Source organism: Amia ocellicauda, chromosome 1 (assembly GCF_036373705.1).
Source record: "Amia ocellicauda isolate fAmiCal2 chromosome 1, fAmiCal2.hap1, whole genome shotgun sequence".
Taxonomy (NCBI): domain Eukaryota; kingdom Metazoa; phylum Chordata; class Actinopteri; order Amiiformes; family Amiidae; genus Amia; species Amia ocellicauda.
Window position 1 is genome coordinate 27,169,624 of NC_089850.1, and position 16,999 is coordinate 27,186,622.

At 39.3% G+C, this 16,999-nt stretch overlaps 1 protein-coding gene across 3 annotated transcripts in view; it reads left to right on the top strand.

Annotated features, from left to right (window-relative positions):
- The window catches only part of lca5 (lebercilin LCA5), a 29,993-nt gene extending 19,931 nt beyond the window's left edge, over nt 1–10,062 (top strand). Inside the window, exons 6-9 of one of the 3 annotated variants that reach the window (XM_066700298.1) lie at nt 1,942–2,072; nt 3,495–3,654; nt 5,667–5,723; nt 6,554–10,062. In XM_066700298.1, the coding sequence (XP_066556395.1) occupies nt 1,942–2,072; nt 3,495–3,654; nt 5,667–5,723; nt 6,554–7,371 (1,166 nt within the window). In that variant the 3' untranslated portion in view covers nt 7,372–10,062. The remainder of the gene's footprint in view (nt 1–1,941; nt 2,073–3,494; nt 3,655–5,666; nt 5,724–6,553) is intronic. The other 2 variants (XM_066700299.1, XM_066700300.1) reach the window with 2 other exon arrangements.
- Nucleotides 10,063–16,999: the final 6,937 nt, after the last annotated feature.

The following is a 16,999-nucleotide window of genomic DNA, read 5'->3' on the forward strand; positions in this document are numbered from 1 at the left end:
CTTCCCCCCCACTGCCACTTCTTCCACTGACACTGGAGAGGATTCGCCAGGAAGGATCTCAAGTTCTCCTGATCACCCCCTGGTGGCTGAGACAATTGTGGTTCACGATGCTGGCACAGATGATCAGTGCGGATCCATGGCAGCTTCTGCTTCGACAGGACTTGCTGAGCTAAGCAGAGGGACTGTTGTGCCACCCCAACCCAGCACCGCTTCAGTTGTGGGTTTGGCCCCTGAACGGCACCGCCTGAGGTGCGCGTCGCTTGAGACCACCAATAAACTTGGAATTACTGCTGAAAGGACTGAGCGGTGCTCCCTTTGATCCCATCTCCACAACGGAGCTCTGCTTCCTCTCGCTCAAAGCAGCCTTCTTGTAGCGATAACATCGGCAAGGAGAATTAGTGAAATTCCCACCTTGTCTGTGGATAAAGCCTGTCTAATCTTCTTGGGAAGCAACGATAGTCACTCTCGGAACGAACCCGGCATTCTTGTCCAAGGTCGTGTGGCGCTCCATATAAACCAACCTGTTGTCCTGGAGACTTTCCATCCTCCTCCATATACATCGGATGAGGACCGCAGACTACACACACTTTGCCCTGTCTGGGCCTTGAGGTGCTATATGCAGAGGACTGCGCAGAGCCGCAAATCCGACCAGCTGTTTGTCTGCTATGGTTCCACCACCAGAGGGAGGGAGGTTTCGAAACAGTGACTGGCGCACTGGGTGGTCTACGAGACTGCTAATGTTCCCATGCCTGAACACATCTCATTGTCATTGTGGGTTTAGGCTGAGTCAGGTGTCAGGACTCACGACAGCTCTGGTGTAGTCTTCCCTTTAGGTAATGGCTGTCTTTCAATTTGAAAGGGAACGATAGGTTATTATCATAACCCCGGTTCCCTGAAAAAGAAAGACAGCCATTACTCTTCAGGGCTCGCTCGACCAGACGACCTTCCTGATGAAGAAATGGCAGGGAGCTGCGGTCAGGAGGAGACTTTTCATAGACGCCAGGGGCGGGTCTCTCCTGACAGCAGGGCCCCTATTGGGAAGCTTTGGTACATACTTTAAATGATTGGCAGGTCAGAAGGCTCATCTCTTTAGGTAATGGTTGTCTTTCTTTTTCAGGGAACCGGGGTTATGATAATAACCTATTGTTTCATGCCAATGAAGAGAAGGAATACAAATTTGTTAGAATGAATGTCAAAAACTAAGGTTGGCTGTTGTTAAAAGCCCAGTAAAGGACCACAGATAGGCTCGGTTCCAGTTTAGACACAGAATACTGAGGCCTTCTTTAGAAATCATTGCTTATCATTCACAAATATAGCATAGATTAGATTTCACACCAACCATTCTTCTTTAAACTGGTTGTGGTGATAGAGTGCTAACGCTCTTTGCATGTACCCTAATACAGTATGTTTATGCTGTCTTAAGTTTCCTGCCTGGATCCTTTTTTTTTTAAGACCACATGACACATTACAAAATGTATTTAAATTAATACATACTAATTTGATATAAACATAGATGATAAAGTACATTTGCTATTTTTTTTGTCTCTGTATTATTTAATGATGTCGGCCTGCCCCAAAGATAGCTACTCAGATTACTTGGTCTCTTCTTAGTAATGCTGCATCTCATCGTCTGTGCATCCCAGTTCCGGGATTTTACTCTTGCATTCAGCTGTTTCAAAACAGTCTATCTTCATAATATACAGCTTTCCAACACACAGTGTTTAAAATATGAGCAGATAAAACAAATCTTTCAAACATTGTCGCTTTTTATGGTAGTTAATTGAAATTAGAACATGTGCTGCATATTTGATTTAGTCAGGTGCAAATACTGCAGTGAAGGTCGGATAATTACAAGTTTCAAAAATGAACCCAATTAAAATTAAAAGCAACTCTAACCCTAGCAGCCACTGGAAACAATAAGTCAATGTTGAAATCCTTTAGTTCCCAGCAGGAACTCTACAAAAAGTGTGCAAACGGATGACAACTTGCTGTGCATTGAGTTTCCTACACCCCCACCTGCTATCACTGATGGCACAGAGGACTCCAAAGAAGATGATTATCTTTCGTTGAAGGCAAGTTACCGTATGTTATATTGACAGTTCAATCAGATTCAAAGTTTGGTTTAATGGAGTCTGTATACATATTTATGATGGTAAGGGTTGGCATTGTCGTGCTCTGTGTTGCGTTAGCAGAAATAATTGCTAGCCGTATCTTTTGACTTACCTGTGTTGACACTTTCTTTTAGAATGACTGTAAATAAATCAAACTCCAGTATCTTTCAGGTGTACTTGGTATTGCTTGGTAATGTTGTTTTTCTATATATGAGTATTATTACTTTAAAGCAATAGTCAAACATTTAAACTTCAACAAAAACACTTTGGGAAAAGCTTCTGTAAAGCCATCGTTCAACAAGATGTCCCCACAGTTGAGACCCAGCCAGACATTTAAAAAAGCTTCATCGTCAATGTGTTTTGTGTTGGGTAGTTGTTACAGTTGAGAAATTAGTGTTAAGACCTTACATTTGCTAAAGTTCATGTGGAGTGGAGATTTTGATCTAAAGGCAGGTAATATTATACCTCTGTAAAATGCATAGTTGTTTTTAGATTAAATATCACCAGTCACTGCTGAGTGTTACAGTAACAAAATTAATTTTCAAGAATATTGTTCACTGAATAGAAGTTACAATGCAAATTATCTGATGTTCCTCTGTGTGTCATTTGAGTTTTCCTTGCTTGCATACATGCCATTTCAGCATAAAAAAACAATATAAAAATTAAATACATATAAATGTGTGAACTGAGTCTTGAAAGCAAAAATGTCAGAAACTGTCACTGTTTCAGCAAATTAGATGTCACATTATGTACATAAGCAACTGAAAGCTGTAAACACTTTAGATTTGATGGGAATTGTTTTATGTTCCCCATAGCTGGTTCTGTACTCATCTACAAATCAGCATTCGTATGCCTTGTGATATTATACACTTCTGAAATGTTCTACTCTAAAATATCAGACATCACTTCTTGCACATCTTTAACCCTTAGGGCATCCTAAGACATTTTAATGTTGTTTACACGAGATTATCTGTTTGTTTGTTTGCTTGCTTATTAACGTCTCCTCAGCACACTAGTGATTTGTTTACTATGCAAACGTGTTGCCAGTGAACACAATCATCAAAAGTATGAATCAAACTCGGTGTCACCTTCACTGCTATAACAGAATAAGAGGCTGTAATTGCAGAACATCCTCTGTCTCATCACTCAGTCAGACACGACTGCACAAAAGCACTGAGGATGGTTAAGGATGATGTACAGTTTCTTTACAACGGAATGGGCAATAAGGGCAGTAAACGGATAATACAGCTGAACAATTATTATTTTTAAACAATATTAAATAGACACTGATCAATGATCCATTTGCACATTTGAGGTATGGGAGCATTGGTAAATTATTCTCAGGGTAGTGATGACTTCTAATACCCCCCTGTGTTTCACAAGGAGCAGAGTGACAAAAAGCGAGAGCAGAGGCTTGCAGAGGAGTGGCAGCGTACAGAGAAAGAAAAGCAGGAGCGAGAGAGGCAGAGAGAGCGAGAGGAGCAGCTGAAGAGAGACCAGGAGCTGCATGCACTAGAGGAGAAAGCCAAGAGACTGCGAGAAGGTGAGGAGCTTCTAGCACCAAAAAAAGCAAAAATAGCGGTGGAAATTGATCCACAATGCATGATAGGGGACACTATGTTTATAATCAGAGGGCCATGTGCTTAAGAAGCCAGTGTTTTTTATGCTGAATCCTAAGAATGCTTCTGGGTTCTGAATCTTTTTCCAATTTGTGGTCTTTCTCATGCTCTGTGGTCTTTATTTACACCTCAGAGTCTTAATGGAGCAGAATTAGGAAAGTATTAGAACTGTAGAAATACGGAAGAGATGCTAAAATTAAACCAGTTAGTGTAATGATTCCTGCGGACATTTACTGTAACGATGTCACGTTTTCTTCTCCGTGGCTTGTTCACATTTATTTGTTTAGACTTTTGCAGCAAGTTATGCTATATGATCAGTGTCAATCTACCTGTGGTATCTGAGACTCAAACAAGACAATGCTGTGGATATTTAAAGAGCTTAGAGGCCAGGATTGAAAGTTTCGATGTAAACAAATACAAATAAAATGAAAAGTGAAAACAACGTGCATGTAACATGCAGATAGTAGCTGCATAGTTGTTTAAATGCTGCAACAGCCATTGTCTGATTGCCGCATCTTTCTAGGCTGTTCCACAGAGCTCTTACAAGTGGTAACTGTGGTAACTGCTTATGAAGCCACCATTGTCTTTTGTAGTGTGCTGGCTTTAGACAAAAGAGATTGATATCACATGCAGATGTTAAGCACACAGAGTTCCTCAGTTTTAAAATCAACCACAACAAGCTTCAGCTGGTCAATGGTGAGGAGTGAGAAGCTCCAGGACAGAAGTTGTCCTGGTATTGAGAAACCAAACAAATATTTAAGCTTTTTCATGTTCAAGAAACATGCATAAGTGTTTTTGGACTAATAGTGTTATTGGCTGCCTTCTTTGCTTAGTTCCTTAGAAAATTTAAGTTGTGCCATTTTTATTTTTTTATTTCCCATGAATTCAGTTTTTACGATATCATTCTGTTTCTGTTTTGTACACTCTTTCATTGCACCACTATTTATTTTAGCCTAAAGGGTTACTGTGGCTTTTAGTTTCTGTCAAAAAAAAGTCTGTCCGCCTTTTGCGGTTACTTTCAGGTGTGGTTAGCCATCGGCTGTTTTCTTCACAGTCAGGCATAGATATTAGAATCATGCTGTGCACTGCATTTCTGTTTCCGTGTATTTTTCTGTATGGTGTGAAATATTTTGACCTGTTTCCACTGGCAGCCTTGGCCATCAATACAAACTGTGCGATTCCACTTACGACTACATCGGACACAGCCAGCCACAGACATTTTTCTGTTACCTTTGCTTTCTTATAGCTACAGGAGAAATACACAATTTTCATCCATTAGGGAGTGAATTTGTTCACTGACTGGAAAAGGAGACACTCCTCCACTGTGTTGAAAGATAGAATGTATGTTTTTTGGGATAACAAAAAAAAACTAAGATATAATAATTATACAAACATTAATAATACCATAATATGCACGCAACATTTAGTGGGCACTGCAGTTATAAAGGTGCTAACTTATGAGATTATTATTATTTATTAGAAAGCAAATATCACTGCTTTATTTTTCCACATTGACGAGTGTTCTGGTCTTACCGGTAATGTAACTTTTGAAATTCTGCCTATACATGTTTAGCTCTTCCTAATCCTGTGTTATATGGACATAAATTAATACATGTACAAAAAAAACACACTTATTACTTGGACTTGTTTTTTTTAGGTTAAAAACACAAACACAACAATATCCCACAATCCCTCTGGGACTTCCTGCAGCAGGCTTCCAACAATGGCCTGGTTCGCAAAAAGTTCAGAAATAGGGGATGGGCTGGACATGGCGGGGAGTGGAAACGAGGCATTGTAATGTCAAAAGTAGTTTTATTGCAAGGTGCTAACGCACAAAAAATGCTAAACCCGCTTGTAAATAATTCAGAAGAGCATTAGGTATTCTACAGGTGTATTTTTCATCGACTTAACAAAGGCCTTCCTTACTGTAATTCAGATAACAGCATTTCCACAGACTCCCCATTGGAAGAGCCAGGGCTCTCTGTGTTGGACAGTGAGTACTTCATTAGCCTGGGCTCTTTATCTGGCCTGTAGACAAAAGCCATGCTCTTTGTGTGTGCTCGTAGAATTGTCATATGTTAGTTTGTGTTTCTGTCATTGCCCTCAGGTGCTGTGAATGGCTTGCACTGTTTGTTGGAATAGAGATGTTTATTGTTGTGGTGGTGGTAATTATTTAATAAAAGTGAAGTGAAGAGAAGTGGAACATTTATAAATTAAACCCCCTGCACAACATGCCAGTCTTCCCTAATTATATGCCATCAGTTTTTTTCCCTTCTCATTGATTAACTAAACCGAATAGTGCCTCAACATTTTAAAAGAACATACACATGCCCAGGAGTATATTGTGGTGTTCACATTCATCTACATGTAAAGTAAACTACGATACCTTTGGGATACATCTGTATGTAGGAATCCATATGAACTCTTGCTCCGACGCTTATTCTAGAAATATTAAGTTAACTAACTAATAAACTAACATCAGACTTAAGCCTATTACAAAATGTATGCCTAACCCTAGCCCTATAGCCTTTACCCTATTTCCATTCATTTGAATACCCTATTTCTATTCATTGGAAAAAAAGACTGTCCATGCACGATAGATGATGATTAACATTTATTATTATTATTATTATTATTGTTATTATTATTAATTTATTTATTTATTTATTAGCAGAGACTCTTATCCAGGGCGACTTACAAAATATTCATTCATACAATACATTTATGGATTACAAATTAAATAGAATCTAGAGATACTGAATGAGGGGAGGAGTTGTTGTTGATTGAGTAACAGCCCTTTTTGTGTCGCCCTGTCTTGCCCAGAATGGGAGAAGGAAGAGGACGAGAGACAGCGGCACGAGAGGCGTCTGTTACAGGAGCAGCGCGACCATGAGGAGTGGCAGAGGAGAGCAAGGGAGCCAGACCAACAGAGCAGGGAGAGGGTGGAGGAAGAGCAGCACAAGAAAGAGCAGCTCCTGGCCAGGATGCGGGAGATTGACCAGGAGAGTGGGAGCACTGACTTGTTCTCTGGTGTGTCCGAGTCCAAACGGGCCGACTTCACGCAGCGCTCCGCCAAGCCACATAACCAGACCCCAACCATCTTTTCCTTCACAGAGCCGGTGGAAAACCTCCACAATGGCCTGCCGTCCCAGGGGAGCAAAGACTCCCTCAAGAAGCCGGACTCTGCTGGGCGAAGAGGCATCAAAGCTCGTGACTCCAGCGAAGACCTGACCTTTGGCAGCTACGCCCCGTCGTTCGCAAAGGCACCCGGGAGGAGCGCCCAAGCCAACCAGAGAGGCAACAGCGCTGAAGGGAAGAACAAGGACAGTGCTGACATCGGGTTTGGCAAAGATAAGAAATCCAGCTTGATGCAGCAGCTGTTTGGTCCCAGTGCCAATACTGACCCCTCTTCCAAGATGGAGATTTTGAGTCCTCCATCAACCAGCAAGGCTGCTCAGGGAAGCAGTGTCTCATTCCCCTGGGAAAAAAACACCCTGACAAAGAAGAAAGAAGCCCATTTGTTGTTCAATGAGGATCAAGCCACTGGCTCTAACAAGAGCAGACTGCAGGTTGCTGAAAGCAGGCCAGCAGTGAAGGCCATCAATTCATTTGAGGATGAAATTGAAGAAGTCACACTTTAGATGGCTGTAGCAGTGTTTTGTTCTTATTATAAAAAAAAATGTATGTGTTTTCCATCGTTTTCATTAGTCAGAATGTATATATGGGTTTATTTTAAAATATATATTGATTTTTGCCTTATGAAGGATTCAACTTTTTAATGTTGCTTGCAGAAAACCTCATGTCAGTCGGTGGAAATACAGCTCTGGAAAAAATTGAGACCACTTAACATTGATTTCTGAACTGTCTGAACTATTTTTTTTCAGAGCTGTATGTCTGAATGCATTCATTCCACAACTGCCGACCTGCACGTTTTGAGTTAAGAGTGCCACATAACGTGATCACGTTTTGTGACCTGAAATTGCTTTTGTTTGCGCAGAGTAAATGTATTAGTCTCTAACTGTCTAGTCAATGTTAGTATAATAAATGCCAAAGACATTTCTCTTTGTTACTCTCAATTTACTTTGCTGTAGAAGTTGCAAATGTATCTAGCACAAGAAAGGCTGTGCCATGGCTTGGCTTCGAGGAAAATCAAACTAATTCAGGTTTATTACCATTCTCGTGAAGCTAGACTAGTGTTCTCAGTAGTACTTGTTGAAAGTCTGGGCAGGAATCCTATACTAGTAATTCAATACACAACCTTGTGTGATCTTTTCAGGTGTGTGACTGTTAAAAGTCATCAACCTCTTTAATAATACAGATTTGACAGTGTATGAAATCACGTGAAACCCTCAGGGAATGGAATTATTGTTGAGAAATAATTGGCAGTTCATTTGTTTGGTTTTACGTAACTGAAATTGGTGAATAATGGAAATGAATCCATTATGAAGAATGATAAGGGAAAGTAGACATGGTATATCCATAGGTTGAACATAATGAGTTTGGAAGAAACCCATTATGTCCAAAAGAGGTTATATTTATGTAAATATAACCTTTTTGTACAGAGCCGGACATCTTTTGTATACATTCCTATGGGAAATGCTGCTTCTCAAGTCAGTAAAGCATAAAAGTATGTATAATTATACATCCCTGTGTTCTACTTACCCATAAAGCTGGTGGACTCAATATGTTTGGTCTAAATGCGACAGAGCCAAAAAAAAACTTGCATAGAACTCCAGTGGTTTTGCAAGTGTTATAATTATAGAGAAATTACAGGGAAGCATTTCCTCATTCTCAACATAGTTTACACTTTACCCAGAATGCTCATCTCACACTGTAATCTGCAGAGGGACACCGAAATAAAAAAACAGTTTTCATGTGTGGCATAGGTATCCCAAGAACGTCGCATCTGAATTTTGGAATTTCATATGAATTTTCTTCCTTAAAGGAGTGTAGAATTAATTTACTCATACAATTCTTGCAAATGTAGTTTCTTTTCTCTTTCTTTTGGTTGTTGTTTTATATTCACATAAAAGTACTGCTCGTTACACTGAGTGATACTCGTTTTCTCAGCAAGCTAAGCTGCAAGCTAGCTGGAAAAGAACATATTTCTTATTTAATTAAATACAATATTCCTCTTCACAGTCCTCTTGTGCTTTGGCAGTCAATTTCTTTCCCATGTAGACAAATGTTATATTTGATTAACTAGGCACTAGTTGCAAACTCTCTCAAAAGAACAGACACTAAAATTATGCAAAATTTAATCAAAAAAATAGTTAACAAGAAATACTCAGGGTATCAAAGAGATGGGTGGTTTGCAAGAATATTCATTTTAAATTGTATCAAATTATTTGATTGTATTGACATGAGTTTGTGTTAATAGTGAAATATAAAGGGAATCGCTGTAAAGGAAGTTGTGTGGGCCTTCCTATACCATTGATGAAAGAAAGAGCACCTGCCTTTTCATTTGTCTGTTATCTCACTTTTCCCTTCGAATAACAGCTGTGATGAGAAAACTGCACAACTGGAAGACTGAATCCTGCACTCTTTCTCCATTTAAAATGTGGCTTTTGGCGATATTGTATATTACTTTGGATAAAAGCATCGGCTATATTAGTTTATACTTTGTATTTAATAATATTGATACATACTGGTGAGGAACAAGCATGCCATTGTTATGACAGGAACACATTATTGGAAAACCCAAGAATGAATTTGGCATTTAATTCCAAATAACTAATTTTCTTCATCATTACAGGTTAGTCTTGCTGTACTAATCACAGAGCAGTAACTTAACTGGAAGCCCTGGTCTCTGAAGCCTCCTTTTAGCTCAGGACAAACAAAGAACAGATTAGTGTCTAGACAATTTAATTCAATTCTCATTGATTTGTTTAACTAACCTATGCATACGGTGCCACTCCAAGAGAATTATAACTTACAAATGCTATTCTGTAATTGCTAGTGTCAGAGAATCTTTTTTATTTGTATTTTAAAAATAGGTTCTTATTCATCGTACGATTGTGAAGAGACCTTTATGTGCACGTATGCTTGTCTCTAGCTTTTTTGTTTCCACTGCAGCTGAACCATCACAAAGTACCATTCAAGAATATATTCGTTTTCTAAAATGCCATTAAATATTGAACTATTACTGTCAGTTTTAGACATTTTATAATTATGGAAATTACCAATACAGTTTAGAGACATCATGAAGATGTATAATGAAGTTGTTTAGAGATCTAAATTATTGTTTTTATTTTTCTAGTTTATTGTACTATACATTTGTTTTCATTTGATTAATGTACATTTTGTTACAAATTGTTGAAGGTGATTTTAAATAAATGATTTATGATAAAAAGTTTCTGGTTATCTTTCAAGTTGAAAATAGCTCCCAAAGGGGACTTTGGGACATTGCGCAGGCAGTGGGAACTCATAACAAAGTGGTCACTTTGTACACTTCCTCGTTTGCCTTTCAACTTTTGGGAAGGTGAGGACTGCTCAGCAAAAATTGTGCTGGAAATGTAGAATTAGTTGTAGTTCAATGTATTCATATATTTTATGTGAATCAATGTTATTCAGGGGTGTGCAGAAATCAATTGAGTGGCAATCAGAAGTTTAGACACCCTGCATCTCCAGGCTGCATCAGTGTTCAACAAACTCTGAAAAGTTATAATTGATATATAAGTAAACCTCAAGGAATAGTATCTGTTGCACTGCCATGAACAATTTCAGTTCTGTATAAAACCTCCAGATTCAGGAGATCATTAACTCTACTAATTACATTTTATTAAACTAATAGTTTTTCTACTGTTACATGACAATCATTGTCAATTGAATCCTAGGGGCCTCCTGAAGATGTTTCAATTTACAGCATCTCTTCTCCAGGTTACACCAGCAAAGCTTCAGACAGCTTAGTGGGCCAGCTGTCTGGACTGCAAATCTGTAACCAATAGGCACATTCTACATATGATCCATTGAAGATATAAACACAGGAATCATCATGGAAAATGATGACTCCACTGATTTGTGCTTCAATTACAGCAGGTGCTTTGCAATAAATATCACACAGTGTTTTCTGTTGTTATTTTTGTCTCCCCCAAACAAATAGGGGGATTTTAGTTTTCCTCCTGTATTCTGTGTCATTAGACAGGAGTGCAGCTTGATTTAACATGAAGCCACATCTCAATTCTTGAGCACTGCTGAACGCCCTGCATTATTTCTGTTTTTATCTTAGCGGTATGTTCAGACATGTTACATGTGCAGTCTGGGAAAGGTAAGCCCTGCTACTGATGTAATATGCCTTCAGAACACAGGGCTCTATGAAAACATGTTGGGTTTAATTGTTTGTTTGTTTTCACAACAAAGACTGATTGTCAGGATGTTATAGATACAAGTCATGTCACACGCTTGTTCCTGAATCCCTCACGTTCAGATCTCATGGCAACTACAGTGTTTTGAACATGTGCTCATTGTATTACACTATATTGGAAAAGGCCCTCTATCTAGTGTGATATACTACAATTTTCCTCTTGTGTTCCCATTTTAAATGATCTGCAGTGACACACCTCCGTGACCATTCATGTGTTGCATACAAAAAGCAGTGCACCTTAGCATCTGGAAACGCTTAGATGTAATTGTCAGCTGTTTTTGCTTTGTCCTCTTGCTACGAGGAGCTGTCAGATTATGGCCATATTGTTAAAGCAGCAGCAGCAGTATTGTGTGAGCTGCTTAGTCTATTGTGGCGTGAAGATGAATGAAACCGTGCCGTCTAGTAAATGGGAGTTCTGCTCTGTGTTTGTATGCACGCCAATATCATCTGACCTCGGCATAATTCTAGTGGTGAACAGGTCTGCAAAAACATGCTATTCATAAAGTTACGAACCTTTAGAAATTTCTCACACAAAAGTGCATAAAGCAACAGAAAATTCCCTTTAGTGGTTGAGCATCTAATTTTGAACACATAAATCAATTGAGTGGTGGGGTTTTATTTTTCCATGAAACCCAATATGTTTTCATCACTACTTCATCTGCAATATATTTTGGTTTACCTCTTTCATGGTTTATGGGGGTTTATGGTAAGAACAGAATTTCAATCTAGAGAATTGCTGTTGGATTGTTTGAGTTGTTTCTGAGCTGATCCCAAATGAGGTAACAAAAATATGCAAATATGACACCCTTCTTCAAGAGGAACTCTCCATACTTCACAATAAAACTACAGTTAGACCTGCAATGCCTCCTTTGAATTAATAAGCTAATTTCTGTTGATTATATTCTATAAAATACACATCTGTACAATATTAAAATAATGATATATGAAGAATATACAAAGAGGAAATTAACAAATGCTTGGCCTTATATCTCTTTGGCCCATCTATTATTACACAAAGGCAAGCCCTGAAGTGTGACTATTTCAAGATGTTATTTTCGGTTAAGTTCTGAAACCCATGAATCAAACCACAAACAAGCTCAGATAAAACCTTTCTCCCGGGATCTCACACATTCAATTCTCAGTTGCCTATGCCTATGAAAAACCTGTCATTGTTTACTGATCCTGAGAGTGGAAAAGAAAAACTGTAATAGAGGAGAGTGCTGGGAAAAACTGGGGCAGAATTTTCAACTGAGAGTCAACCAAGATACAAAAGAAACTGTAATCTGAAATTCTGTCTCGGCCTATCTAATATAAAAACAGCCTGCGCTGAAATGTATCCAAAACAACAGGCATCTCCTGTTTGAAGTGTGGCTAACCATTTCAAATGTGTGGTTGCTTGAACCTCCTCATCTATTGGCAGAAGAGCAAGAATTGCCTGCTGGTGGGAGAAGATATTACACTCCCTTGTTTGGTTGTTGTTGTTGTTTTAATGATTCCTTAACAGTTGTTTAACCTCTTATTGAATGATGATTATTATTCAGTGCTAAATACCTCAATTAGAATCTCTCTTAGAAGGAATCTTTATTGGAAATGCGGCTTTATTTTGTTTCTGGTGTAGCTGTACTAGTGAACTGTGTGATGACATGGGATCTAGTAGATGCTTCAAAATACTCAGGAAATGCTCAGCAAAGGAGAAAATGAAATGGATCTTTCAGTGTGTTATAGCTGTCTGCATCATGATTAGCTGGCATTTACTCACTTAATACTCATTATATCCAAATGACAGATTGTAAAACACTATTGATCTTTTCTGCTACTAGTTGAATGGGACAGAGGTAACATCTTAGTTTCCTTTGGTGTTGCTATTAGCCTTTCAAGCTTTTTAAATTCAGCTAGTTTCTGTGACAGGCTGAAACTAAAGGTAGTGGTGAGAGGAAATTATTTGTACTGTTTTATTCTTCATTGGCTATTAAAACTGAACCTTAAAGATCAGTAGATCATGGAAAATGCCTGAACCAGTGCTTTCTAGATGTAATAGTAAGCAAATAATACTTTATAGTAAAGCTGTCCTTCAAACTAACATGCAAATCACTGATCATTTTACTCCCTCAGTGTAACAAAATGAAACATGTTCATAATGAATTTTGCAAACTTAATTCCCTAAAATTACTTTGAGGGTGACTTGCCATTATTTTGTTATCTCTCTCTCATATATTTACCCCCCCACCCCCCACTCAAATTAGTTTTCTCTGTCCACAGTCTATGGAATCGGTTTTGCGTAGGTCAAGATTCTTGAGCCAAGGTTTATGGTAAGTTAATTCTGTCTGGAGTACTGTACCTTTAACAAATGGAGTTTATGCAAGACTATAGATGAAAGATGTAACCTAAGCTTTAATGCTCTATTCCTATTAAGCTCAGTGATACTTAGGCCACCTGCTCAAATTTCAATATATATCAATTTAATATAGCCGCACAAGGGAAACTGATTCCCTGGAATCCTCTACACGATCTAGACCAGGATTCATCATCACATGAAAGCTTTAGTCTTGTCTGTCCAGCCGTCAACCCCCGTACCCTTAGCCTCATGTGTCTTCTCATACCAATTAGTAATCCAATCAAACAGAAGATATCTTTCAGCTTTCAAATAGTCCGTTTTACTATACACACTGAGGCACACAACATTGTAGGCAATAAACCTGAACTGTCCAGATATCTCAATGAACATTTGTCTTTCACGGTGATTAACACTGTTTGAAATTATTGGTCATGTGTACAGAAATAGTCTCATAGTAAGCTGTGTGACACACTGTGGGGTGTGGGACGGGCTGTCCTGGGATTCAGATTGCCAGCCAGGGCCTGTATAGGAGGAAAGTCTGGCTGATGGCGCATGGGCTGGTGGTAAAGGCGAGAAAAAAAAGAAAGCCAAGCCCGGGTCAGACGCTTACTACACAGTGATTGCTTGCCTTGGGCCTCTATTCGGTTTGCCAAGTAAAAGATGGTTGAGTGGAGATTAGAGTTAGTGTAGTCATTGTCCAGTCCAGGTTTGCTCATTCATTATCGGATCCTCATACAGAAGTGGGCTGGTTAGCCAGTAACTCACTCCAAATGCCATTAAAACACTCTCTCGCCCTCCTGCACCTCCCTCCAGGTGTCGTGCACTGAACAGGAGCACCTGTTTAAATAGGGCTTGAGTGCTTGCAGGTGTGTGCTATGACTGCAGTCATTATGTCGGCCGGTATAAGGGGATGGAGACCAGATATGACCTTGACCTCGTCTCACATACCTCCCCTGCAAGACTACACCCCGCACTGTGACAGCTGTAATTATGATTGCCAGCTGTATGGGATCTGCCTTCCTGGGGTTTCATTTCATAACATGATGGACTAAATGATTGTCTGATTTTCAGGGCTCAGTAAAAGACAAACACCATGTCATGCGCTCTACTGTTTTGTTAATGAAGTGTCTAACACAAATCTGACTTACACAAGCAGTAGCCACAACAGAACGTACATTCCTGAACACTAGTAAAACAATGTGTGAAGGGACAGCACAAGCCAAGACTGCATGAAACTGAAAGAAGAAAAATCCCATACTTAGTTTCCAGCATATTTCAAGGATGAGTGTGCATCTCCTGACCAAGCTGCAATTCAGTCTGAAACTGCAGTCTAGTCACTGCAATGAAACTCCAATCAGTAATAAAAACAAAGTGTTTCCTCTTATAAACCCACCCACAGTAAGGATGATGCATGGCCACCGTATTTCTGATGTTCTAATAATTCAAGCTTAACTCAAATATTGCTGTTTCTGGGAGAAAAACAAATACACCCTTAGGTTGCACACTGCAGCACCCGTTCTATAAGATGACAGTTATAATTTTGTACAACGTGCAAAACATGTTTGGGTCACTCAGTATGACATTTAATAACACAATGTTCAGCTCATGTCTGAGCAATGAATGTAAGACACTGTGAGTTACATAACAGGGATCTGAAATGTTAATTATTATTATTTTTTATTTTATTTTAAAGCTATTAAGTTGATGATTAATAATTCCACAGCACAGATAGCAGTATAAACATACAGATTCATTAAAAAAAATCTTCATGTTTTTACAAACATTGACAAGTTATTACACAGAATAACAGGTTTGTATTGTATTTGTATTGCAATATTTTTAACTGGATTACATGCCAGGGTTACACTATTGTAAATCACAATATGTGAATATACAAAATACATTGAAATGTAACGGACAGAGTTTTGACTGCATTTCATTATATGGTAACGATATAGTATCAATGCAATGCAAAATCCTTTTGTTCATTAAATTATTTTAAAAATGCAGTATAATCAATTACAATTACATCTAATGTTCTTAGACTGGTAAACTGTTCAGTAATAATAATACAAAATAGTAACTGAATACAGTGCATCTGGAAAGTATTCACAGTGCTTCACTTTTTCCACATTTTGTTATGTTACATTACAGCCTTGTTCCAAAATGGATTAAATTCATTATTTTCCTCAAAATTCTACAAACAATACCCCATAATGACAACGTGAAAGAAGTTTGATTGAAATCTTTGCAAATGTATTAAAAATAAAAAACAATAAAAGCACATGTACATAAGTATTCACAGCCTTTGCCATGACACTCAAAATTGAGCTCAGGTGCATCCTGTTTCCACTGATCATCCTTGAGATGTTTCTACAACTTGATTGGAGTCCACCTGTGTAAATTCAGTTGATTGGACATGATTTGGAAAGGCACACACCTGTCTATATAAGGTCCCACAGTTAACAGTGCATGTCAGAGCACAAACCAAGCCATGAAGTCCAAGGAATTGTCTGGGGAAGGGTACAGAAACATTTCTGCAGTATTGAAGGTCCCAATGTGCACAGTTACCTCCATCATCCATAAATGGAAGAATTTTGGAACCACCATGACTCTTCCTAGAGCTGGCCGCCCGGCCAAACCGAGCGATCGGGGGAGAAGGGCCTTAGTCAGGGAGGTGACCAAGAACCCGATGGTCACTCTGACAGAGCTCCAGCATGTATCTGTGGAGAGAGGAGAACCTTCCAGAAGAACAACCATCTCTGCAGCACTCCACCAATCAGGCCTGTATGGTAGAGTGGCCAGACGGAAGCCACTCCTCAGTAAAAGGCACATGACAGCCCACCTGGAGTTTGCCAAAAGGCACCTGAAGGACTCTCAGACCATGAGAAACAAAATTCTCTGGTCTGATGAAACAAAGATTGAACTCTTTGGCCTGAATGGCAAGCGTCATGTCTGGAGGAAACCAGGCACCGCTCATCACCTGGCCAATACCATCCCTACAGTGAAGCATGGTGGTGGCAGCATCATGCTGTGGGGATGTTTTTCAGCGGCAGGAACTGGGAGACTAGTCAGGATCGAGGGAAAGATGAATGCAGCAATGTACAGAGACATCCTTGATGAAAACCTGCTCCAGAGCGCTCTGGACCTCAGACTGGGGCGAAGGTTCATCTTCCAACAGGACAACGACCCTAAGCACATAGCCAAGATGACAAAGGAGTGGCTACAGGACAGCTCTGTGAATGTCCTTGAGTGGCCCAGCCAGAGCCCAGACTTGAACCCGATTGAACATCTCTAGAGAGATCTGAAAATGGCTGTGCACCGACACTCCCCATCCAACCTGATGGAGCTTGAGAGGTTCTGCAAAGAAGAATGGGAGAAACTGCCCAAAGATAGGTGTGCCAAGCTTGTAGCATCATACTCAAAAAGACTTGAGGCTGTAATTGGTGCCAAAGGTGCTTCAACAAAGTGTTGAGCAAAGGCTGTGAATACTTATGTACATGTGCTTTTTTTGTTTTTTATTGTTAATAAATTTGCAAAGATTTCAAACAAACTTCTTTCACGTTGTCAT